This window comes from Psittacula echo (genome assembly GCF_963264785.1).
Source record: "Psittacula echo genome assembly, chromosome: 4".
NCBI classification, from domain to species: Eukaryota; Metazoa; Chordata; class Aves; order Psittaciformes; family Psittacidae; genus Psittacula; species Psittacula echo.
In genome coordinates this window covers 39,447,031-39,471,854 of record NC_137738.1, presented here as the reverse complement: position 1 = coordinate 39,471,854, position 24,824 = coordinate 39,447,031, and the positions used below count along the sequence as shown (strand labels likewise).

The window sequence follows — 24,824 nt, the reverse complement described above, 5'->3', positions numbered from 1 at the left end:
TAACATACAACTTTCACCTTTTCAGGACTGAAATAAGATGCACTTACATCAAAATCTGTCTTCTGAAAAAGGTACCTTAAAATTAAAAGACACTGTAACTTCTCGAATTTGCATGCACTTGGGGCAAAGCAACCCTATTCTGCACACAAGGTACCAGGCAACTCTGGGATGCTCCAACGACTCTCTTCAAGGCTGAGCTGTAAAAATTTCCAGAGAAGCAGGCTGAGGTGCTGCCTATTTCACTATCCTGTGAATCTCACAGAATTTTTAATGTTGTATTGCTGTCAGTCTTTTGCACTCATGAATGCCAAACAAGGAGGTGGTGTTTTTTTTCCCCTATGTCTTTCATTATGCTGAGGATATCAAAGTAGTTTAATATATAAATTCACAATTAACAGCATCAACAATGATACAAATCCTGACAGGGTCTGTATAACATCCCCAACTCAAGCAAAGGCAACACTTGAGAAGGTAATACTAATCGTGTTTCCCTTTATGTAATGCAAAGTTACAGCCAGAAATAAGTAGGACAGAAAACACTAATTCTCCACAAAGCACTAACAACAGCTATAGTCAAACTCTGCATTATTTAAAATCACTTAATTCTAGATACTTTTTCCCAAGACTTTCCAAACTGCTCAGGATCTCTCTGGACCCCTGATTAACATTTCATTGTAATTCAGAGATGCAAATGTTGCACATTATACAGAGGAACAGAAAAACTGATTACAAATTATTGCAATAAATTTCCAGCAAATAGTAGAACAGCTGATACAGCTCTTTGGAATTTGGTATTAAATCAACAAACATGGTGTGTAGAAAAGATATATCTTCAAAATTGGATGAAACCACACATTTGGCTTGAGATAGTTATGTTCACATAAAGTCTTGAGGCTTGACTTCTTGGGAAGGTTATAATGCAAAGGATGTTGCAATGCACTTGGCACTGCTTATTCAGCTTCTCATATGAATACATTTATCAAGAGTATCATGTGTGCTTACAGCTGTCCTGTGGAAATGGCTGTCACAGATTGCTACACAACATAATGCTAGGAATGTCCACGTGGAAACTGAAATACAGCAACTTAGATATAAGAAAAAATCCACATTGTAACCTGGCAGTATATATTATGTATACAATGCGTGGTATGTAAAAATCAATGTAACTGAAATTGAAAGCATGGCTGCCCTGTACGAGATGTGAAATTCCGCATAATCACCATCAAACAGAGGAAGCTGTGTCACCATGCTTGAGGCTTTGAATCTACACAGTTTAACATCATAATCTATGATTCAGAAGGTAAGCGCAAAACTATGGGTACCATTTTCAGACAACAAAGTTGCAAAAGGAGAGAATAATGGAATGGTTTGATGGCAAAGAGCTACTCAAGACACAGGGCAAGCAAGACAAGCAAACATCATGCACTGTAGCACAGTAAATAAAACCCTAGAATCAGAAGCAGAGGACACTCAGAGGGAAGTAGCAGTTCTGGTAAGGACTTGCATGCCTCCACAGATTATCAGCAGCGTGTGAGACCTTAAAGGCCAATAATCCTAGTTTACCTTTTTCTGAGAAACAGGAGCCCTGATGCGACCACTAACAGAGTTCATTTTAAACAAAGTGCACGCAAAGCTCACTGCAGAGTCACAAGAAGGATGAAAAAAAGAAATGTTTTGGAATTGAAAGATGTCTAGAAACTGAAACTCTTCGGCTCGAAAACAAAATGAAGAGGGGAAAAAATATAGAGAAGGCTCAGAGGCGACTGCACTACTGCACGTAAGAATTACACACGAAAGCTTACCTACGGAAAGAAATTGATAAAAGGAGTCTTCATAAAGCGAGCAAATCTATTCTCAGATCCAAGAATAAGGAGGCAAAAAGATTTCTCAGAAAAATTAAGAGAAAAAATAACTCTCAATTTACAATCTGAGAGAACAATCCAGCATTGGAAGAATTTACCAAGGGCAGCAAATTCTCTGTTATTGGTGATTTTAGATCAAGACTTAAATTTTTGTTCGGAAAGATGAAGGTTTTAGATTGAAACCTAAATAGTCTGTATCATGCATTACACAAGGGTGAGAAAGATTAGAAATGACTTGGGACTGCCATAATCCATCTTTTTGCCTGAAGGCAGGATCAGTCGTGTAATTGCCACTACCAGCTCCAAGATGCTCAATCTACCCCGTTGCTTCGCTGTCCTTGTTCATGCCTTTTCCTAAATGCCCAATTTAGAATTCTGCTGATGCAATTTAAGGCCGCCACTTCTGCTATCATTACTCATAAAGAACTGCATAGTCCCTTTATTTCTACAGAACCTTTTAAATATAAAATTCAGAAGTGTTATCACAGTCCCCTCTTTCCCAGTCTTCTCTATTTTTCTTTCTCTTTCTCTGCCCTTTCAATCTTTCCTCACAGGTCAATTCTTTGTATCTCTGGTCATTCTCCCTAGTCTCTTTCGGACTCCTTTGGAGTAATCAACATCTGTCTTAAGGTACTCCTGAACTGGTAATATAATCTAATCTACAGTGAGAATGTAAGCACAGAAACCAACCAATAGTAAAAAAAAAGATAATTTAGGTGTTATGTCTGATCCCACCTTCAGTAACTACATTTCAAGCAACAATTCTCCATTACCAACTGAATGAAGGCTAAAAAGTCTATTACGCAAAGAACATGGGAAATCTAGGGAAATAAATTTTAAATCAGATAATCTTAAAATCTGTGGAAAAACTTGACAGAGTGCAGTATTTTTTAAAAAAATAAGCCTGAAAACAACCCCTTAGACCATGCTGAGGTCACATTGCACATGAGATTTGTGCTTAGCCTTCCACCAAGTCACAGTTAGAAAACATCATTACATACTCACATCATTAAAAAAACGTAGTATAAAAGAGGAAGAAAGCTGTAGGAGGGATTACAGCACCATGTGGCCATTCATGAAATGTGTACTTTACAAGGCAGACCTCACATGATGGTAGAAAGTGTTTCACGATGTGTTAGCAAAAAGTTTAGATTATAATGAACACACATAAAGACACAGTGTTAAGGCAGTGCACAAAAGTTTAGCTGACATTTCCCTACTTTTAAGAGCTTACCCAGAGGGTAATATTTTATTTGTTAATGCATTTTAAATGACATTTCCTAGGTGCATATGGTTTGCTTTTTATTTAAAGGAGGAAAAAATCCACAACATGAAAATACTTTAGTAGATAATCTTCGGCTGCAATCACTGTTTCAAGATGTTGACTCAAGAAGGCATTCAAAGAGCCCAATCCCCCCCACAGAATCAGTGCAAGCTGACTGAACTGCTGATGTTCATACAAAGCATACCTGAATTTGCACTCAAAGGGTCATGGACATTCAGCATCTTGTTATGCCAGCTCCGTGCATTTGTCCAGCACATTTTCAAAAGCTAGTGGAGCATGGTTAAAACACATAATAGGCATGTTCTGCAAAACATTTATGCTCTGTGTGGCATTACTTGTTCCACAGAAAGGGAGAAACAGGAATCTTCACATTATTAATAAATTTGAGTGTTGCAACAAATATTCCGTGGCTGTGTTCTAAATCAATGAAAACAGCATCACAGAATCACCGTGGTTTTACTGACCTCTTACCAGTCTGTAGAAAAACTTAAATTCTAATTCCAAATCAACAGGCCAGTGACACACGCAGAGGTTAAGCCACGGCAAAGCAAGATATTTATTTGCCATAGAAATTGCAAAAGTATCATCCAACCCTTATGAATCATCAGCAGGCTGACATGCAGTGCTTTCAAACACCATGCTGTCAGCACAGAGTGTGCTCCTGCTTTCAAACACGTGGCTTATTCTTATGACATATAGTCAACTGCTGAAGCCAGGACACTAATTCTGGAAGATTTACCCCCTTTTTGTTTGTTGGCTGCAGAGACATTTCACAGAGCCCAAGAACAGGGAGTGCTGTAACATCAAAATGCTGTGTTAAACTTCAATTTTTAGAGCTGCTTCTACATGAGAAAAAACACAAAACTGATGAATAACAAAACCCCCCTAAACAATATTCAGAAACTAAGTTTAGGTTTAGATTTATTGAGACTGCATCTCTCTGCCTGTATCTGCCTTCATACAGCATGTGATTTACTGTTACCTATAATTCAGAATTCAGGTCAGAGATGAAGGAAAGCATTCAAACTGATCAGCACTGCTGCACACAGCACTGTCTGCTGCTACAGCACCCCAATTTACTCATTTTTATTGGTGGTGGCTATTTTGTCTGTTTAAAAAAAGCAATATTAGAACCAATATCAATAACGCTGATACAGCCTGTCTACCTAAAAACACTTTTTCAAGAAAAACAAGAACTTTACACATTAACTCTGCTCATAAATAACAGAAACCCTGAAATATTTCTTATGTTGATTGCAGGGACTAAAGGCAAGTACCTTCTCAAACAGAAGACCCAAGAGATCTTTCTCTCATCTCTTAAACCCATCCCCCACTTCCTCCATGCACTGAGCAAAACGGACATGGCAGAGCTGGGGCTAGCATCCAAGCAGGGCATAAGACAGTGGCTGCTGGCTGTGACCCAGCAGAAGGTCCAGCAGTTCTGCTTTGCCCGGCTTTCCCTTCAGCAGGGGTACCATCAGAAGCATGGCTTTCGCCAAGTCTTCTACTGGTCTTTCAAATTTGGCTTTAAACTGATCAGTGGGGTCAGAAGTTATTTAGGAATTAGGCATAGGGGGAAAACTGGAAAAATGCAGAACAGCTGGAACTGCTGCGTGAGTCTTACTTCATTAGAAAATTATGCTAAAGTGTTGTCCCCACTCCTCGAGCTCATGCACACATATGCTTAAATACACACCACCGATATTAAATTGCAGCTGGAAGAAAGAAGAGGGCAGCAGCCTGACAGCGCAGGAAGAATGACTCCTTACATACTAATGCTGGCGATAATTCATCCTGTCTTTGAACAAACAAGATATACTGAACTGAATTATAAAGGCTAATTAAAATGTAAGATTAAATTGACTCCATGTTTTATCTCTGCATCTCCTTACCACACCATAGGAAATTTTAAAGGAGATCACTCCTCAGTGGCCTGAAACTACTGCAGAAATTAAAGAATTCATGGCTCCACTGAGACATGAAAAAGCCTGTTTCTCTCTCTGGGTGGTCTTTTTAATGCTTCTCCCTCCTGTGAGTTTACCCTGACCTAATCAGCCAACTTTTAAACAAGCAAACGCCACTTACCAGCCACTGAGAGAAGAACATCTTTAGATTTTTACACATTCCTCTGTATCTTCCATTTACCCTGAGACAGGAGGGAGCGGCCAAGCTTCCCCCTGTGCCTGAACGAAGGTCCATACATACACACGTGGAAGATAACAGTTTGGTGTTGGAGAGAGGCAAGCTGCCTTCCTGTGTCCAAAACGTGAGTGGTGTAATTCTTCCTACCCCTGACTCAGCCTGACCCAAAGCCATGGCCTCATCACCTCTGTGCATTCCTACAAAAGTTCTTTCTGCTTCTCTGCAATCTGTAACACTTGGAGCACACACCAAGTATCTTGAATAGCTGCCCAAAGATTGTTATAATTACTTAATTCAGCTCAAGATTACTAAGAGGTCAAGTGGGGCTTTTCCACAGACTTGAAGCTTCTTCATGCTTTGTTTTTTTCACAGAATCACGGAATCCCGAGGGTTGGAAGGGACCTCAAAAGATCATCCAGTCCAACCCCTCTGCAAGAGCACGGTAACCTACAGTACATCACACAGGAACTTATCCAGCCGGGCCTTGAATATCCCCAACGTAGGAGACTCCACAACCCCCCTGGGCAACCTGTTCCAGTGCTCTGTCACTCTCACAGTAAAGAAGTTTTTCCTGATGTTCACATGGAACCTCTTATGCTCCAGTTTACACCCATTACCCCTTGTCCTATCACTGGACATCACTGAGAAAAGCCTAGCTCCATCATCCTGACACTCACCCTTTACATATTTGTAAACATTGATGAGGTCACCCCTCAGTCTCCTCCAAGTTAAAGAGACCCAGCTCCCTCAGTCTCTCCTCATAAGGGAGATGCTCCACTCCCTTAATCATCTTTGTGGCTCTGTGCTGGACTCTCTCCAGCAGGTCCCTGTCCTTCTTGAACTGAGGGGCCCAGAACTGGACACAATATTCCAGATGCGGCCTCACCAGGGCAGAGTAGAGGGGGAGGAGGACCTCTCTTGACCTACTGACCACCCCCCTTCTAATACACCCCAGGATGCCATTGGCCTTCTTGGCCACAAGGGCACAGTGCTGGCTCATGGTCATCCTGACGTCCACTAGGACCCTCAGGTGCCTTTCCCCTTCACTACTTTCCAGCAGGTCAACCCCCAACCTGTACTGGTACATGGGGTTGTTCCTGCCCAGATGCAGGACTCTACACTTGCCTTTGTTGAATTTCATCAAGTTTCTCCCCACCCAACTCTCCAGCCTGTCCAGGTCCCGCTGGATGGCAGCACAGCCTTCTGGCGTGTCAGCAACTCCTCCCAGTTTAGTGTCATCAGCAAACTTGCTGATAGTACACTCAATTCCCTCATCTAAATCATTGATGAAAATATTAAACAGCACTGGTCCCAGCACCGACCCCTGAGGGACTCCACTAGTCACAGACCTCCAGCTAGATTCTGCCCCACTGACCACAACTCTCTGCCTTCTTCCTTTCAACCAGTTCTTGATCCACCTCACTACCTGTTCATCAAGCCCACACTTCCTTAGCTTATCTATGAGGATGCTGTGTCCCGGTTAATAGATGCCAAGCAGCATTTATGGTAAAGCACAGCCAACAACCTGCACCTATCCTGAAATAGCTTTTGGTGTTTCTCTGCAGGTTATTCTAGTTCTTCACAGCTTCTGCACTCTAACACTGTATTGCTTGGGTCTACTAATAACACCTGCAATCTCAGTGAATGTATCAGCATATAAATCTTTACCTTCATGGAGATGAGACATTTTTTTAATATTTGTTTCTGATGTATATTTCGGATGCTTTCCCCAGCAACATCAGTATATAAACTTCAATTCAGAAAGAGATATAAAAATATATCAGTATTTTTACTAATTTAATGGCTCCCACAATTCTTTTTAAATACATGCAGCACTGACTTTGAAAAAGAACTGGAATATGACAAAGATAAATTATATCTGTCAGCCTGGTCCTGCAATGTGACCTCTTTGGGCACACGTCCCTGAGTGGAGGCAAACATCCCAAATTCCTAAGTTCTGTGCAAAAAGAGGTGGATGCTTCTACCCTGTGCACTACAGATCACAGCAGAGGTTATGACTGACAACTTCTAGAGCTCCTTGGGCACATGAGAAAAAAAGTTATTTGTTTTTTGTTAACATAGGCCAATGGATCCCAGCATTCTGAGAGTACACATAAAGGGCATATTATATTTTTTATTATTCAATTAATTTTCTTCTTCACAACATCCACTGCAGTAGGACAGCAGCTAGTAATTTTGCATGCTTCATGTCCCCTTGGTTAACACATTTAAATACAAGGAATGAAAGCCATTTCTATAAAATGGGAAATGGCAACCTGGTAAAGAACGATTAGGAAAATATCTAGGAAACACACTGGAAAAATGAGTTGTCCTGAAAGCCCTTTTGCTCTGGCATAACTGCAGCTTTAGCAAGTATACGCATGCTGACTGCAAAGTTATTTTTTTTCTACTGCATACAGCATTAGTGAAGCTGGTACAGGTCCAGAGTATGGTTTTGATGCTTACCCTTAATATATAGAACTGCTGGAGAAGATTCAGTGAAGAGTCACAGAGTTATTAAATGGATTAGAAAAATACTCACCAGCAAGAAGTTTGAGAGTACCTGTGATCAAAAGGAAGAGTAAAAGTTGTTCGGAGACGCAGCAGCAGACAGATGCATGGGGAGAAATACCAGGGAACAGAAAATCATTCCAGTCAATAAGGAGCAAAAGCCAGAGAAATACTCATTAGAAACTAGCCACATAATCTGACAGTAAAACTGACAGACAACTGGAACCAAGGAAGTGGCAGAAGTGGTGTAACACAATGCCATCAAACACAGCCTGGATAGTTTTATGGAAAACTTCAGAGAAATACACCCTTTCCAATCAAGAACAAAGAAGTCCCTAGTAGCTAACAGCTAGTATGAATACAAAAAGCATCAAAACGTTTACCTCTGAGTATAAAGACATTTCCAAATAGGGTTCATAGAAGAAAGCCCCCTGGGGGTTTCTTGGGGAGATAGTCCAGCATTTAGGATGAGTAATACAATGACCACAAAGACATAATGAAAAGCCTCACCCAGGAATCACAAGTACAGGAGAATCCAACAGACAGCACCACCTTCCCCAAAAGAAACAGTCCCAAAATGCACTGGATGGAACAGTCACCCTTCCAAGCCACTGGATCAGCTCCTAAAGTTAGCTGTAGCTGCACTGGGGAGGCTGGGAACAGAAGCTGCAGACCACTGGAAACAGAAGCTTTTCCTGTGACAAGCATTATGCAGAAATTCACTCACATCAATGGTGAAAATCAGTGATGTTAACTGCAAGTCAGGTTTGTTTTTCTTACTATTGTTTGGGAATCTGAGAAGCACCAGTAAGAATGAAGAAAAAGCTGAAGTACTTAATGCCCTCTTTGCTTCAGTCTTTAATAGTAAGATCAGTCATTTTCAGAGTACCCAGCCCCCTAAGCTGGAAGATAGGCATGAGGAGCAGAATGAGGCTCTCATAATCCAAGGGGAAATGATCAGTGATCTGCGACACCACTTAGACCCACAGAAGCCTATGGAGCTGAATGGGATCCACCCAAGCATTCCAAAGGAGCTGGCAGAAGTGCTCACCAAGCCACTTTTCAAAATTTATCATCAGTCCTGGCTAACTGCAAAGGTCCCAGTTGGCTGGAGGTTAGCAAATGTGACTCCCATCTACAAGAAGGGCCAGAAGGAGGATCCAGGGAACTACAGGCCTGCCAGTCTGACCTCAGTGCCACGGAAGGTAATGGAGCAAATCATCCTGAGTGCCTTCATGTGGCACATACAGGACAAGAAGATGATCAGGCCCAGCCACCAGGGCTTTGTAAAAGTCAGATCCTACTTGACAAACTTGATCTCCTATGACAAGATGACCTTATTATTAGATAAGAGACTGTTGATTTTGTCTATCTAGACTTCAGCAAGGCCTTTGACACCATTTCCCACAGAGTTCTCCTGGAGAAACTGGCTGCCCACAGTTGGGACAGCTGTACTCTTTGCTGGGTAAACAACCCCTGGCTGGATGGCCAAGCCCAAAGTGTGGTGGTGAATGGAGTTAACTCCAGTTGGCAAGTGGTTACAAGTGGTGCTCCCCAGTGCTCTGTATTAGGCCAGTTCTGTTTAATGTCTTGTTTATTAGCAGTCTGGATGAGGGGGTCGAGTGCACCCTCGGTAAATTTGCAGATGATACCAAGTTGGCTGGGAGTGTTGATCTGCTGAAGGACAGGGAGGCTCTGCAGAGGGATCTGGACAGGCTGGAATGACAGGCTGAGGCCATGTGTATTAGCTTCAACACAGCTCAGTGCCTTGGGCCTGAATTTGAGCCACAACAACCCCAAGCAATGCAATAGGCTTGGGGAAGAGTGGCTGGAAAGCTGCTGTGTGGAAAAGGACCTGGGGGTGCTGATTGATGGCTGCTGAATGTAAGCCAGTTTGTGCCCAGGCAGCCAAGAAGGCAAACGGCATCCTGGGCTGTACCAGAAATAGCATAGCCAGCCGGGCCAGGGCAGTGATCATCCCCCTGTACTCAGCACTGGTGAGGCTGCACCTTGAGTACTGTGTTCAGTTCTGGGCTCCCACTACAAGACAGACATTGAGGTGCTGGAGCAGGTCCAGAAAAGGGCAATGCAGCTGGTGAAGGGTTTGGAGAACAAGTCTGATGAGGAAGGGCTAAGGAAAGTGGGGTTGTTTAGTCAGGGGAGACCTTATCGCGCTCTACAAGTACCTGAAAGGAGCTTGTAGTGAGGTGGGTGTTAGTCTCTTCTCCCGGATAATAAGCAATAGGACAAGAGGAAATTGCCCTGACATTGTGCCAGGGAGGTTCAGATTGGGTATGAGGGAAAATGTCTTCATTAAAAGGGTTGCCAAGCTCTGGAACAGGCTGAGTCACCATCACTGGAGGTATTCGAAAGATTGTAGATGTGGCTCTTAGGGACACAGTTTAGTGGTGGATTTGGCAGTGTTTGGTTAATGGTTGGACTTAATGATCTTCAAGGTCTTTTCCAACAGAAATTATTCACTTCCATGCAAAAGCAAAGCAGACTTCTGTTTTGCACAACTGCATCTCTAGTACCTTGGTGGTGGCCTCTAAAACAGCTTAACAATCCCTACAGATCTTGAAAGGCCTCAAGCAGGTAAGTGCAAGGCAAACGAAAGAGACTCCTTTTGTCCCTAGAGTGTCCTTCAAGCAGAGTACGCCTTATAACTCCTACCTATCTGCCAGCTGGATATATCCTGGGAAAAAGGAGAATAAAGCATTCTTTATCCCTTCCTGCAAACAAAAGCTTGATTTCAAAGGTAGAAAATGCCAAACAAGAAACGAGTTTCGTTACTGGACTAATGCCCAGGATGACTGCACCTGCAAGAATTCACTATTTCCAGTAATGGCTCTGCTACAACAGTATGTAGAAAGCCTCATCCCTTTCCTTGAGAAGGAGCAAGGGTTGTCACCAAAGTAGGGTTCTTTAATCTTCAAGCTCATATTCGAGGCTTTCACAGATCTGAAGCCACCCTAAGTTTGCAGAGTCAGTGGTCTAACTGTCCCTGAGCACCCATCCCACTCCCCACTGTGCTGAGCTGCTCATAGCAAGCTGCTGTCTAAGGTCTTCAGCTGTCAGCCAAGAAAACACCACATCAGTACTTTGACCCTCATTCTTTTAGTTTCTGGGGTGCTGCATGGCTTTCATATGAGCTGGCAGAAAAGCTGTGGCAAACAGGAAGGAACATATTCCACAGACAATTTGAGTTCAGCTCAAGTCACTAGAGGTGGTTTATAAAGGAAGTTTTTTTAAAAAATCCAGTAATACTAAAATGCTTTCACAATTCTGTAATATTTATAATGTGGTTTTAAATCACATTCTTGAAATTTCTGCAAAATAGATACTTGGCACTCCAGTTCCTAATGAAATCAGGTACAAAGACAGAAATATATCACCCTAGAATTAAGGAACAGAGTAACTATTCAACGCTATTCACTGTGAGTTGTAATACCACCAATAAATTTTGAAACTAAAGACTAAAACTCTCAAACATTTAATTTACCAGAAAACACTAGGAAATGTTAAACCAATAGTAAGCAATGTTGATGTACTTCTAGGATGTCTCATTTAAAGGTTAGTCTTTTCACTACTCTACAGCTACTACTTAAACCATGTGTCCTCTCAATAAAATGAAAAATGTTTTCCAGGTTTGCAACAAACATCCAAAAAGGAAGCTGCAAATACTTTTACACATCTCACATCATTTTTATATGTTTTCATGGATTTGTATTGGAAGAAAAATGCAGAGAGATTTCATCCCATGGATACACTACAGAAGAAACATGTTACCAATGTGGCAAGGATGTACCATATGTATAGCGCATAGGATGCTGGGATGAAAAAGAGGTAATGATGTTAATTTCTTTCTCATGTACTAATGTTGTGTCCCATGTCTAAAAAACCAGTTTAATAATCTCTTTATGTGGGTACTTGTTTGATCTTGCATTTTGGCAGAAAGATCATTTATTAAAGATGTGACTTCCTATTCTATGAGTTTCATTTTTTTAAAGATAATACATTAGAAATGGAACTCTCATGGAATCAGAATAGAGAACACAAGATGGGAATTTTAACTCTTCTTGTTTTCATGTAACAAAATCATGGTCTTACTTAAGTTGATATCTCAAGTGAAATTCCAATTACTCAAAATATTTTATTTTCTAAAAAAAAACCAAAAAACCAAACCAATCAAAAAAACCCCAACAAAAAACCAAAACCAAACCCTGAACAACAGCCCCCTCCTCCTCTTCTCCCTTCCATTCCCCCCAAATTTTATCACTTCTTACTACACTGTCTAAACAAGCCATACATTGAGAGGACATGCACTGACATTACCACAAAAACAAAATGCTGGAAAGATAAGCAATCTCTTGCAAAGATCTGCAAAAAATTCATAAAATTCACACTCCTACAAACATTTTTTTTATCTAAATGCATGGATTCCAACCTAGTGGCACAGATGGCATGGTTCCCGAATATAATTTCCAAATTAAACTTACAACTTGGGCAATAACCATCTGCAGTCAGCTTTAACCTTTGTGTCCTGGCTAAATGCTAATTGGCGTCACTCGCTCCTTCCAAAAATTCCTTCCAATTTTCATCCAAATTCAATTTTCTTCACATTCCGTGCTATATATGTCTCTAGTCTTGCTGCATACTTTTAAATGGCTGCCAGAAGGGACTGTACTCCCGTGATACAGAGCATAACCCATTTGCACGGTTTATAAATACTTCCGTACCCTGTGGAATGGGGACTATTTTGTCAGAACAAAATTAAATTGGTTAAACTGGTGAAGAGTTGTTCCAGGTACAAAATTAATGCACTCAGTGGAGTTTTCAATCTCGTATTAGTATCCAGCTATACAGAGATAAAACCTCTGCAACAATGTGCACAGTTTAAAGACCTAAGTTACCAGCTCATGCATGTTGGCCGGAAATGTTGTAAACCAAGATCAGCTTGGAGGCAAAGGCATGCAATAGCATCCTGGCTTTTCACAAACATACTCTACATAACTATTATGGAAAAAACACCCCTCCAAACTTCTGAATGTGACTTCCAGCACCAGAAAGTGGAGGGGAAGTAAATTTTATTATTTATATGTAAAAAGGAGGGAAAATGTTCAATGTATTACAATTAATAGAAATCAATGAAAAAGACTTCAATTGAAAAAATGCCTTACCTTGAGAAGTTGAGGAAATGAACATGTCTAGTGAATAAATAGGGCTGCTCAGCAGTGCTTATGTTTTTAATCAACTCCATCTAAAAAGAATTAACAAATCACATTTTCCAGGTTACATCAACGCACATTTTGAGACAGATACAACTACACAAACAACATATGTAATTTTCAAGTCTGAATTACTCAGGAACCCTTCCCCACTATCCCTCCCAAACACTGCCATCAAGATAGCGTGATTACTATTTCATGTTTAAGCAAGAAAGTTTAAGCTGCAGACACCATCCTGCCATCACTGAACTTATGTACTTCCTGTATCAGTTTAAGGAAAGGCATAAACTAAAGGAAAAATCTAACCTCTGCCTAAATCTGCACCAGAGCTTTGCAAGTGGCAGCTGCCCTCTGAAGACACTGGCTCTTTTCATCAGAATGCCAAAATGTAAAATGTCTGAAATTGTAACAGAAAGTAGGAGCTGAGCCAATGACCGATTTACTAGAAGAATAAAAATAGCCAACACTGCCAAAACACTGATTCCCCTGTTTAAATATAGAAATCCATACTCTTAATCCTTTCATTATTACAGCAAATTAAGAGTACAGATTAATTGGGCACTTTTAGAAATATGATGCTAAGTTCTAGTTCAGGCACATTCACTTTTTTTTTTTTTTTTTAAATAAATACAATTTTCAGATCACTAAAATGGAATAATGTAAACAGCATAGACTGAAGACAACGTACCATAGATATGAGTATCTAGGTTGTGTAAGCCAAGCTCTATCTAGGTCTAGAGAAAACAAAGCATCTAGTGGAGCACCATGCTAGACAGTTGAGACACCCTGGTTAATTTTGTTTCCTTACGATTAATTTACTAAGATTTATGTTCAGATTTTCTGTTCTGTGTTCAAATGCATGTTATGCTATGGATGTTGAACCCAAATGCATTTGAAATGATACATTTATTGATTTTTGCAAAGTGGGTAGTAGAAAACAATACAGAAAGTAACAGAAATTCATAAAGGGGGGGAGTGGAAGAGAAGGTAAACCAAATATTCTGGTTTAAGCCATATCAACTGATGTACTAAATTTAAACACCATTAAGGAGACTTAAAAAAAAAAAAAAAAATCTATTTCTTAAAACTTGAATCCTATACCTGACACAGACAAAATAGCAGTCTGTTATGAGGCCAAGATAAACTGACTGGCATGTGATGAGTTACTGCACTAAAATCCTGAAGAACATTGTAGAAAATATGCTTGTGCCATAACTAATACCTAACTACATTTACTACCTCCCAGTTTTGTTATACTGATATTTTGCCATGGTTTTTATGCTGTATGTCACATCTTACTGCTTCTCACCCATCTTTTATTCTCCATTTTTTCCTGGGACACATAACCTGCATTTTTCTTGCAGCTACACGAACTATAGCTATTTAACTTCTAGAACCAAATAAAAAAGTGCAGAAACTGATATGCTTTTACCGACTTTTCCTCTGCCTTAAACAATTTTATACAGATACATGTACGATGAGGACTGAAGCAAACAGTTTAGTTTGCCTGTCTTCTCAAGATGGGCCTTTTCCTATCAAACTAGTTCAAGTACATCAAGGCATATTAGGTACAGACCTTTTTTATCACGGCATATTAGGTCTAAGAAAGTGCATCACGGTGTATTAGAATCTGAAGATATATTAACACTGAAGGGCTGTAAACCCAAGGGAATGGAACTTAAAAGACCACCAAAAGAAAGACAATATGAAAGGAAAAGAGAAACAAGAGAAAACAGACAGATGTGTGCTTTAAAAAAAGTGGCAAGAAGGGAATAGCCCCACTGCTTTAGTTAGTCATATACGGACCCCAGACTGGTTGATTCAAGTACAAACAGATCTTTATGCAGTTCCTTCAGTACAACATAAATGTTGTGAAAAAGAAATTAATAAACCTGAAGAGAAGAGCTTGCCCAGACCAGAATTAGAAAGCCCAGTGAACTTTGCAATAATTGGCACAAGCAATTGGCTACTGTTTGTTAATTCTCTGATGAGACAAAGGCTTCTCTAGCAAACTAAACAAGTCAACATTTCTTTAGGACTCTGTCTGCCAAAAAATTATATTCATTCATCTTGAAGAATGAAACAAGAGGAGACTCTAGAGACTGTCTATCAGATGTCTCAATTGGCTTCTTTCTTTGTTTTTACCAAGAAAAGTGAAAGATAAGTGAAATTCGCAGAACTGTACGAAGCTTTATTTATGTTTATTGGTACTTTACGTGTTACTGTATCTGCATGAATGAAGGAAGGAAGGAAGGAAGATGACAGAAGGAAGTTATTGATATGGAATAAAAACTCCATTCATGCCATTACAGTCACCACTGTAACTGCATCTTGGAATAAATAAAAAATAATCATTAAAGTATAAATATGGAGATGTAAAGATAGTATACATATAAAGATTAATCCCACTGAGTTTAAAAAGTCAGGCAGCTTTAACATAATACCACTAGATAAACGTGTGGGAGTAGTATATGTGAATGTTACAAAGCACCATGCAAACCTCCCTTACTCCTCATTTCTCCCTAGGGCTGGTACCAATTTGCTAGCACCAGGCAGACTCACATCACACCACTATCATGTTTCCCATTGCACTTCATCTGATGTCAGTGTCAGCCTTGTGTCAACCAGTTTTTGTACCAGCACAGGCACTTCTGCCTCAGGAGCAAAGTCTGGAAAGATGCACAGAGAGCAGGACAACATCTGGCTCCTGGCTTTTTTTAAATCCCTTGCTACCAAACTCCATCTCTTGAGCTATGATAATAGCTTACACCAAAGCACGCACAGAATTTTGTTTTGACTTAAAAGTACCTTCACATTTAGACACTTAATGATGAACTAGACTTGCAAGCAGATGTGGATAAAGCTACAATGTGCATATGAACAAACAAGCAAAAACCATCCTTTTAAAAACCCTGCCAAAAGGGTAAGTACGGCTCAACAGAAACAACACACAGATGTCAGGAGGGAAAAACAAGTAACTGTAATGGCTCACAGCCACATGCAAATTGTGGCCATATTTCCCATGGGCCTACCTCTCTCTGATCCCACTTTGATGAACTGATTTCAGTCTAACAAGCCAAACATTAGTCAGTGCCTCCTCTTAAGATGACTTTAAAGAAAAATAAACAAATAAATACAAATTTTCAAAGGTCTCCCATAAGAGTAAGGTCTCCAGTGGGTTTCTTTTGCTGTTGTTTTGGGGTTTTGGTTCTTGGGTTTTACAAGATAGCTAGTGTAGAGTACCAACACAGAGGAACACTGAGCAGAGGATAACAGCTGAGGAAAGCAAGTACCTTTGGAGGGAATGAGTGATGAAGGAGACAGACATACAAGTGCAAATGATATAGGAGATTGTCTTAACCAATCTAAGTTTGAAAAGACATAAAAAGCCACAAGCAGCAGAAGAAAAACTACCCTGGCAAACACTGTTAGGAAAGAGATGAACCAGAACACATCCATGTTTGGAGGGAGCAGCTGTAGAAATATCTGGAGGAAGCTTGAAGGAGCATATGCTTACTAGGATAAGGGCCCATAAAGAGTGATTCCTCTTTCTCGCTGCTGCCCTGAGCTGTCCTGCGGAAGTTAGGTTACTGCAGTGAAACAGTACTGAAAAAGAGAGCAATTTGCTTTTGAAATTAACTAAATTGCACCAGAGGGTTCATGATGCTAAACAAGGATTCAGGGAGAGGGAAATGCCAGGATACAAAAACTGGAGAGGCAGGCAGTGACATCCCATGCCCACATGCTCCCAATCCTCCAGCGGAACCTATACCATGGCACATCAGCTCAACTGCAGGGCACAAGCAAACCAAAAGCACTGGGCACACTGCATGGCAGGAGTCTGCAGAGATGAGAAACCACAAGAAGCACTTGCAAATACCTCTGTGGTGTGGTCAACACACATTTGCTGTCATTCCACCTCTCCTTCATATACAATTTATTGTAAAGAACAGTGTCTTTAGCATAAATGCTGATTTGCTCCCTAGCATAATATCTTCCTACCACTGTGATTCCTTAAGCTTTTATTGTAAATTTTCCTCCAAAATGAATTTTCTGCAATGATCATGGGATACTACTGATCATGATATGGGAGACATTACTGTGGGGATCTGTTACAGACCACCTGATCAAGAGATATCTGCGGATGAAGTGCTCTACAGACAGATAGGAAAAGCCTCACGCTCACAGACCCTTGTTCTCATGGGGGCCTTCAACCACTCTGACATCTGTTGGAGGGATGCTACAGCCCGGCACAAGCAATCCAGGAGGTTCCTTCTTTCTGCAAGTAATAGAGGAGCCGACAAGGAGAGGTGCCGTGCTTGACCTCATGATCACCAACAGGGAAGGGCTCGTTGGAAATGTGACGCTCCAGGGCAGCCTTGGTTGCAGCGATCATGAGATGGTCGAGTTTGAGATCCTCAGGACAGTGAGAAGAGCGTGCAGCAAGCTCACTGCCCTGGACTTCAAGAGAGCAGACTTTGGCCTCTTCAGGAACCTGCTCAGTAAGGTTCCATGGGATATAGCCCTAGAGGGCAGGGGGGCCCAAGACTGTTGGCTGATATTCAAGGATCACCTGCTCCAAGCTCAGGAGTGTTGCATCCCAACTAGAAGAAAGTGCAGCAGGAGGGCCAGGAGACCTCCTTGGATGAATAAGGAGTTGCTCAGGAAAATTCAAAGGAAAAAAGAAGCTTATAAAAGGTGGAAGTAGGTACAGGTGGCCTGGGAAGAATACAGGGATGTTGTCCAGGAAGCTAGGGACCAGGTTAGGAAAGCTAAGGCCTAGTTAAGAATTAAACTTGGCTAGGGATGTGAAGGATAACAGGAAGGGATTCTATAGGTACATAGCGAATAAAAGACAGACTAGGGACAACATAGGCCCCCTTCGGAAGCTACCGAGAGAACTGGCTACCCTGGATTTGGAGAAGGCTGAGGTTCTTAATGACTTCTTTGCCTCAGTTTTCACTGGCAAAGTCTCTGACCACACCACCCAAGTCTTGGAAGGCAGACGCAAGGACTGTGAGAATGAAGACCTTAGGCCAAACTGTAGGAGAGGATCTGGTTCGAGACCATCTTAAGAACCTGAACGTACACTAGTCCATGGGACCTGATGATAGCCATCCATGGGTGCTGAAAGAGCTGGCAAATGAAGTTGCTAAGCCACTGTCCATCATATTTGAAAAATCATGGCAGTCAGGTGAAGTTCCCGACGACTGGAAAAAGGGAAATATAACCCCCATTTTCAAGAAGGGGAAAATGGATGAGCCGGGGAATTACAGACCAGTCAGTCTCACCTCTGTGCCTGGCAAAATCTTGGAGCAGATTCTCCTGGAAGGCATGCTAAGGCACATGAGAAACAGCAAGGTGCTTGGTGACAGCCAGCATGGCTTCACTAAGGGGAAATCCTGCCTGACCAATTTGGTGGCCTTCTATGATGGGGCTACGGAACTGATGGACAGGGGTAGAGCAGTTGACGTCATCTACCTGGACTTGTGCAAAGCATTCGACATGGTCCCGCATGACATCCTTGTCTCTAAATTGGAGAGACACCAGTTTGATAGATGGACCACTCGGTGGACAAAGAACTGGCTGGATGGCCACACACAAAGAGTTGTGGTCAATGGCTCAATGTCCGGCTGGAGACCAGTAACGAGTGGTGTCGTTCAGGGATCAGTGTTGGGACTGGTCTTGCTCACCATCTTTGTCGGTGACATGGACAGTGGGATTGAGTGCGCCCTCAGCAAGTTTGCTGATGACACCAAGCTGTGTGGTTCAGTTGATAGGCTGGAGGGAAGGGATGCCATCCAGAGGGACCTTGACACGCTTGTGAGGTGGGCTGATGCCAACCTTATGAAGTTTAACCATGCCAAGTGCAAGGTCCTACACCTGGGTCGAAGGAATCCCAGGCACAGCTACCGGTTGGGCAGAGAAGAGATTCAGAGCAGCCCTGCGGAGAAGGACTTGGAGGTGTTGGTCGATGAGAAAATGAACATGAGCCAGCTTCAGTGTGCGCTCGCAGCCCAGAAAGCCAACCGTATCCTGGGCTGCATCAAAAGGAGCGTGACCAGCAGGTTGAAGGAGGTGATCCTGCCCCTCTACTCTGCTCTCGTGAGACCTCACTTGGAGTATTGTGTGCAGTTCTGGTGTCCTCAACATAAAAAGGACATGGAACTGTTGGAACAAGTCCAGAGGAGGGCCACAAGGATGATCAGGGGACTGGAGCACCTCCTGTATGAAGATAGGCTGAGAAAGTTGGGACTGTTCAGCCTGGAGAAGCGAAGGCTGCGTGGAGACCTCATAGCAGCCTTCCAGTATCTGAAGCGGGGCTACAGGGATGCTGGGGATGGACTCTTCATTAGGGACTGTAGTGATAGGACAAGGGGTAACGGGTTAAAACTTAAACAGGGGAAGTTTAGATTGGATATAAGGAGGAAGTTCTTTACTGTTATGGTGGTGAGGCACAGGGTTGCCCAGGGAAGTTGTGAATGCTCCATCCCTGGCGGTGTTCAAGGCCAGGTTGGGCAGAGCCTTGGGTGGCATGGTTTAGTGTGGGGTGTCCCTGCCCATGGCAGGGAGGTTGGAACTAGATGATCTTAAGGTCCTTTCCAACCCTAACTATTCTATGATTTTATGATCCTTAAACAGGACCTTTAAAGAAGACTAGATCCGCAAAGAGATGCAATCCCGTAAATCACAAGCTGTTTCTGAATCTTAAAGCCCACCTGAGCAAGAACATCAGGAGGCAATACCCAAGAGGAAAGGTTTTTCCTTAGTCTACTGTCCTACACTACTACTGTAAGATCTCAGTTAGCCATGCTGAAGAAATTAAACCATAATGGGTCAGCATCACCCGTGCATTTGTTGCTGTATTGCAAATCACAATCCAGCAGATGGCACAGTTAAATGACTCTGAGGGAGACTGGACAGGCCCTCCCCGAGAGGGGAGAAACGTGGAGGATGGCTTTGCTCCAACCACAGCATTGTTCCTGCTTAAAAACTCAGCTCAAGGCTTGTGAGAGAGGACACTACCTCTTCTTTAAACAGCCAGTCCCCCAAGCTAACTGTTAACAGCAGTCCTGTTTGGTTCGAGGTTTGCAAGAGGTAAATTCTACTGGGAACAAAAAGAAATAATCTGATAATAATCCCACCCAGACAATAGCCAAAACGTTACCACTTTTTTTTTAAGTTGCTGTTATTTCACTGGAAGAATTTGAGGTCAAAATGTACAAAAATGGTGAGGCAACTGGAATTTTCCAAGTTAGGTCAGCTGGATCACACTATGGTCTCCACCAACACTTATAAAATAAGACAAAAAAAAAAAATCTCTGTATCTTTCTTGTGAGTTCTTTACCTTCCTCTACTGTTTTCAGGCATGCGGGGTCCAGGAAGCACAAGTATCTACAGGTGTTTGGTATATCACTTTCATCTCAGTATCATTTCCATAAACAACTCACAGGAATGAGACTAGGTCTTTGTTTTTAGCTTTCAAAAACCTGGAATAGTTTCAAGAATTTCTCCAGCTCCCCAAGCTGCTATGACCAATTTTTCTTTAGAAGCACTTAAGAAAAATTAGTGATGGAATTTTAGTGTGTTAAACTGGAATTATACATAAAGCTGGCTGCATGGCCATAAGGATGGGCGGTAGAAGTAAACAATATGAGGACAAACCATCAATTACTCCTGCAATTCATATCAGTATCTCTATAATATATCTACATCTATACTCTTACCTCTCCAAGTGCAAAAAAAAAAGAAAAAGAAAAAGAAAAAGAAAAAGAAAAAGAAAAAAAGGGTGGTGGGAAGGAAGGCAGGGAAGGGGAAGAATTATTTTGCAGCATTTTGTGTGTCATTTTAAAGCCACATCAATTAGATTAACTTTGTATACATGAATAATACACATTATTTTCTGAATTTAATTTATTTGGAAATACCATAGCAAATGGTAAGGCACAGATTAACCAACCTGTTTCCAGAACTCACTCGCTTAGGCTCACAGATGTTCAAATGCTGCATTTATAATTGCTGGCAGGCACATATAATTTGGGAAAATGTCTTGGTAGGAAGGAGACTGGGAAAGGCAATGAAAATATGGATTCCAGTTATGTGCAATCTCCATAGTCATTAAGAACACCTACATGCTTAACTTTATTCAACAACAGCAGACTACATAAAGTAAACATTTACATAAAACTCTTGGCTGGATCAGGGCATTAACCAAACAGTACAGACAAATTACAGAAGGAAGAGAGACATATCTTCAGTGAGAAGCCCATGCTCACACTGGGAGCCTACAGCCCAGCCCAGCCCAGCTCTCTTTTCTCTCATTCCAATGCCTGGAGCCTGAGACCATCCATTCTCTTAACTTCCTCTTGTGTACACCACATTAAAGGTGGGAGAAATAATGTATTTTTTCCTATTCTGCTCATAAAAAATGAGAACACAACTAAAACCACCCTGAACAACAGAACGGTTACTGTCTCCAGGCATATTTCGTGCTGATCAAAGGCACTTTTCAGCAAAAGTACTCATTAAATTATGAATGTATTGTAACTATGTAAATAAGCCATAATTTAAGAGACTCAGGTTATCGTAGTGCAATCTATAGAGTACATCATTAGCTCAGTATCAATATATCCAGTATCATCTGTGTTCCAGCACATTTGCTATTTAGTATCCGAACAGCTTCTGGTGCACAAAAAACAAGGCAGATATTTACCCTCTGTCAGTGTACTGGTTGAATCAAAAATAAGCCTGGGCCTCTCCGGAATCTCCACATGCTGGACTAAAGCACTGAAGCCTGTTGCGATGCGGTATCTGATGAAGGACATAGCCAGAACCCAAACAATCCAAAACACAAAAGCAGTCATACCCACTGAAGTCTTCTATCCCATATCCTACAGTTAAGCAGAAAAACTAACCAGGCAGTAGCTCAGTTTGACCTTGACCTGATGATGCCCAATGGGACCATTCTGCAAACTCCTGAGGCTCCATGGTGCTGCAATAGGATACACAGAGGGATGCTACAGTAACTGCAGCCCAGGCCTTCCCTTGGCCACAAGCAGGGGCACTGGGGAGACACTGTCCTCCCCCCCAAGCCTTTCCTCTGGGGTGTTGCATCCAGCCGTGCACAGAAGCCTTTGGGTTGGTGTGGCAGCCCTGGCTAGTCAGTCCCACCTTGGGCTGAATTTAATGGCCATGTGGGGTTAGGTAAGCCAGCTGCTGGTGAGGCACCAATGGCCATCTTGGAAGGGAGGAAGGTGGGACCTGCAGGAGAAGTATCCGTTCCTAAATTTCCATTTGAAATGAACCACTGTGTCTAAAATAACAAACTTCTGCTCATAAACAGGCTACAAATGAATCACCCCCAATCATAGCACAATGCCGCTGGCAGGCCCAGGTCTGTATTCTGATCATTGCATATATCCTTTTGTGGTTTGCTGGCTGCTATTCCTAGAAGTGACACAGGCAGTTATTGCAGCCTCTACCTGATCTGTAGATCAAAATAGCAGCTGTGGGCAATTTGTGTGCAACAGCCATGTCTATAGCATCTGACCATATCCATATACTTCAGAGCCTGAGGTTTTTTGTATTATTTGCATCAGCATCTGCTGATGGTAGCGATACTCAGAGGGCACGTGGTTACCCTGAATACAAAGGAATTTAAATAACTGGATCTTTCATGGAATCAAAGCTGCAAAAATAATGCCCACTACAACTTTAAAGGAACAGGAAAAGGTGTATCTGGGTAAAGAGGTTTCATGTGATATTTTCATTTGCTTTAGTGAGGGTTGTGTGATAACATGCAAAAGGCAGATGAGCAAGAGGCTGCGATACGATCAAGGATGTGTCAAATTATAGCAACACGGGTTAGTATAGCACAGGGGAACAACTTTTTGAAGCAAATGTTTCCTAGAAAATTCTGAATGAAGAAAGTGAGGAAAAAAACCCAAACAAAACAACTGTTGGCTATTAATTACTCCTGCTCTGCTAAAAGAGACCCAAGTTAGGTCTAAATAAGCTGGCCTGCTTATATGATAAATGGCTGTGCCCTGAAGATACACTAATACAGATCCCAGAAGCTGTTAGCACCTAACTTCTCTTGTACTAACCCTTCTTGCTTCACTGCTGGACTACCTGCTATGCTGACTAAATTCACAAGCTGGCTCACTGGAAGCTAGTTTTTCTGGTTAGCTTCCACATCATGTTGCTCTTGGCTCTATCATCCATTTTGCCTATTAACTGAAGCCACCCAGAGGATGATGAATTCTGGCTGATTACTAAGGTCAAAGAACCAGTATGTATTTTCAACATGATATCTGCCAGCGTATGCCTTTGTCTCTCAGTTTCACAAACACACTAAGAAAGCAGGATCTAAGATGAAGTTACCTGCTCATTTTTGGTCAGTCTTGTCTTGTTATGGATGTCAGAGGTAACCAGGTTGAATCCATGTTTCTCTGATAAAATTCTCAAAAGCAAAACCACAGTTCGACTCCCACACTTTCCAACTCTGTTGTAGACCACCTGGCTGGGGAAAGGAAGTACCTAAATAGAGATTGAAAAAACATGGAGTCAGTATATTGGTATTTTTGTTTCTGTGTACCTCTGAATCACAGCATGCTTTGACTGTAAGCCAACAAATACATACAGGAGAATTTCTAGGGTTCTGCCCAGGTCAGAAGTATTCACTTTCACCAGCAAGTTAGAAGCTCTTTAGACTAGAAATACATGGCTCAGAGGGTGGCAAGCTGAGATTTCCCCCTCATGATCCAGTTTAAGCCAACAGTGCAGATTGGTGACTACTCCAGATACATTAAGCCCCTGCTCATGTCTTCTAGAAAAGACGGTGATGTGCTTAAACTTGCTGCTTGGTAACCTCAGTACAAATAATCACCTTTAGTTGACCACCTCCCATACAACGAACAAAGAGGAGTTACTTTTCACTACAGTTTGGCACTCAAAGTGAAGCTGACATAATGCAAGAGGAATGCTCAAAGTGAAAAACTTCAGTTTGAAAAGGAAAAAAAAAAAAACCAGCAACAACCACCAGTTGTACAGAGCTAAGATTAATCAACTGTTTCTATTTCAAATATAAACATCAATCTTCCAAAGAGACTCATAGAATGGCACTGGCTTGGTATGTGCTTGGAGAACAAACAATGCTTGGGACACAGGCAGTCTGGAGGTCAACTGGCACAGTTTGATCACCTTTGTAGAGGTAATGTTCACTAAACCTCAAAACAGAACAGCCACATCCAACCTGCTCACTGGGAATGACCTCCAGCCCATGCTCTCTTGCACCATGCTCTCCTCCACAGGAAACCACAAAAGGTGAGCAGTAATTCACTGCCTTGAAGTACACTGGATGCAGCCTTGGTTTGTTTCTGGATGATAGTCATGGTCTATTGCTTCAATAAAAGGCATTCTGAAGTTACACTATTGCTCTAGACAAAGTATAGCATATAGAAGCAATATCTGATAATATAGGCCAAGAGGCATCTTTTTTCAAGCCTTTTAAACTGGCTAACATAGCCAGGAGTTCAGTTTCGTCCACAGCAGTGCATATATCACACTCACTTATGGAAAGTTCATTTTTCTAGTAAGAGGACAGCACAAAATGTTTCCTGACACAGAGAGTGCATCCGGGTTCCAGGCCACGTGTTCAGTGCAAAAAACAACTCATGCCAAAGTAATAGTGTGTCTCAACCTATAGTTACTTCTGCTGTTGATGCAATCACATTCTCCAAGCAGAAGGATTTCTAACATAAGAGAAATCATATGAGGCATATGGGCTTTTGGCAC

At 41.8% G+C, this 24,824-nt stretch overlaps 1 protein-coding gene across 1 annotated transcript in view; it reads right to left on the bottom strand.

Moving 5' to 3' along the window:
• Positions 1-24,824, bottom strand: part of UST (uronyl 2-sulfotransferase) — a gene marked incomplete at its 3' end in the record, with an annotated part of 167,240 nt that overhangs the window by 66,224 nt on the left and 76,192 nt on the right. The window contains exons 3-4 of the mRNA XM_080614498.1: positions 23,412-23,567; positions 12,981-13,060 (exon numbers count right to left, since the gene is read on the bottom strand). Of these exons, the coding sequence (XP_080470624.1) occupies positions 12,981-13,060; positions 23,412-23,567 (236 nt within the window). The remainder of the gene's footprint in view (positions 1-12,980; positions 13,061-23,411; positions 23,568-24,824) is intronic.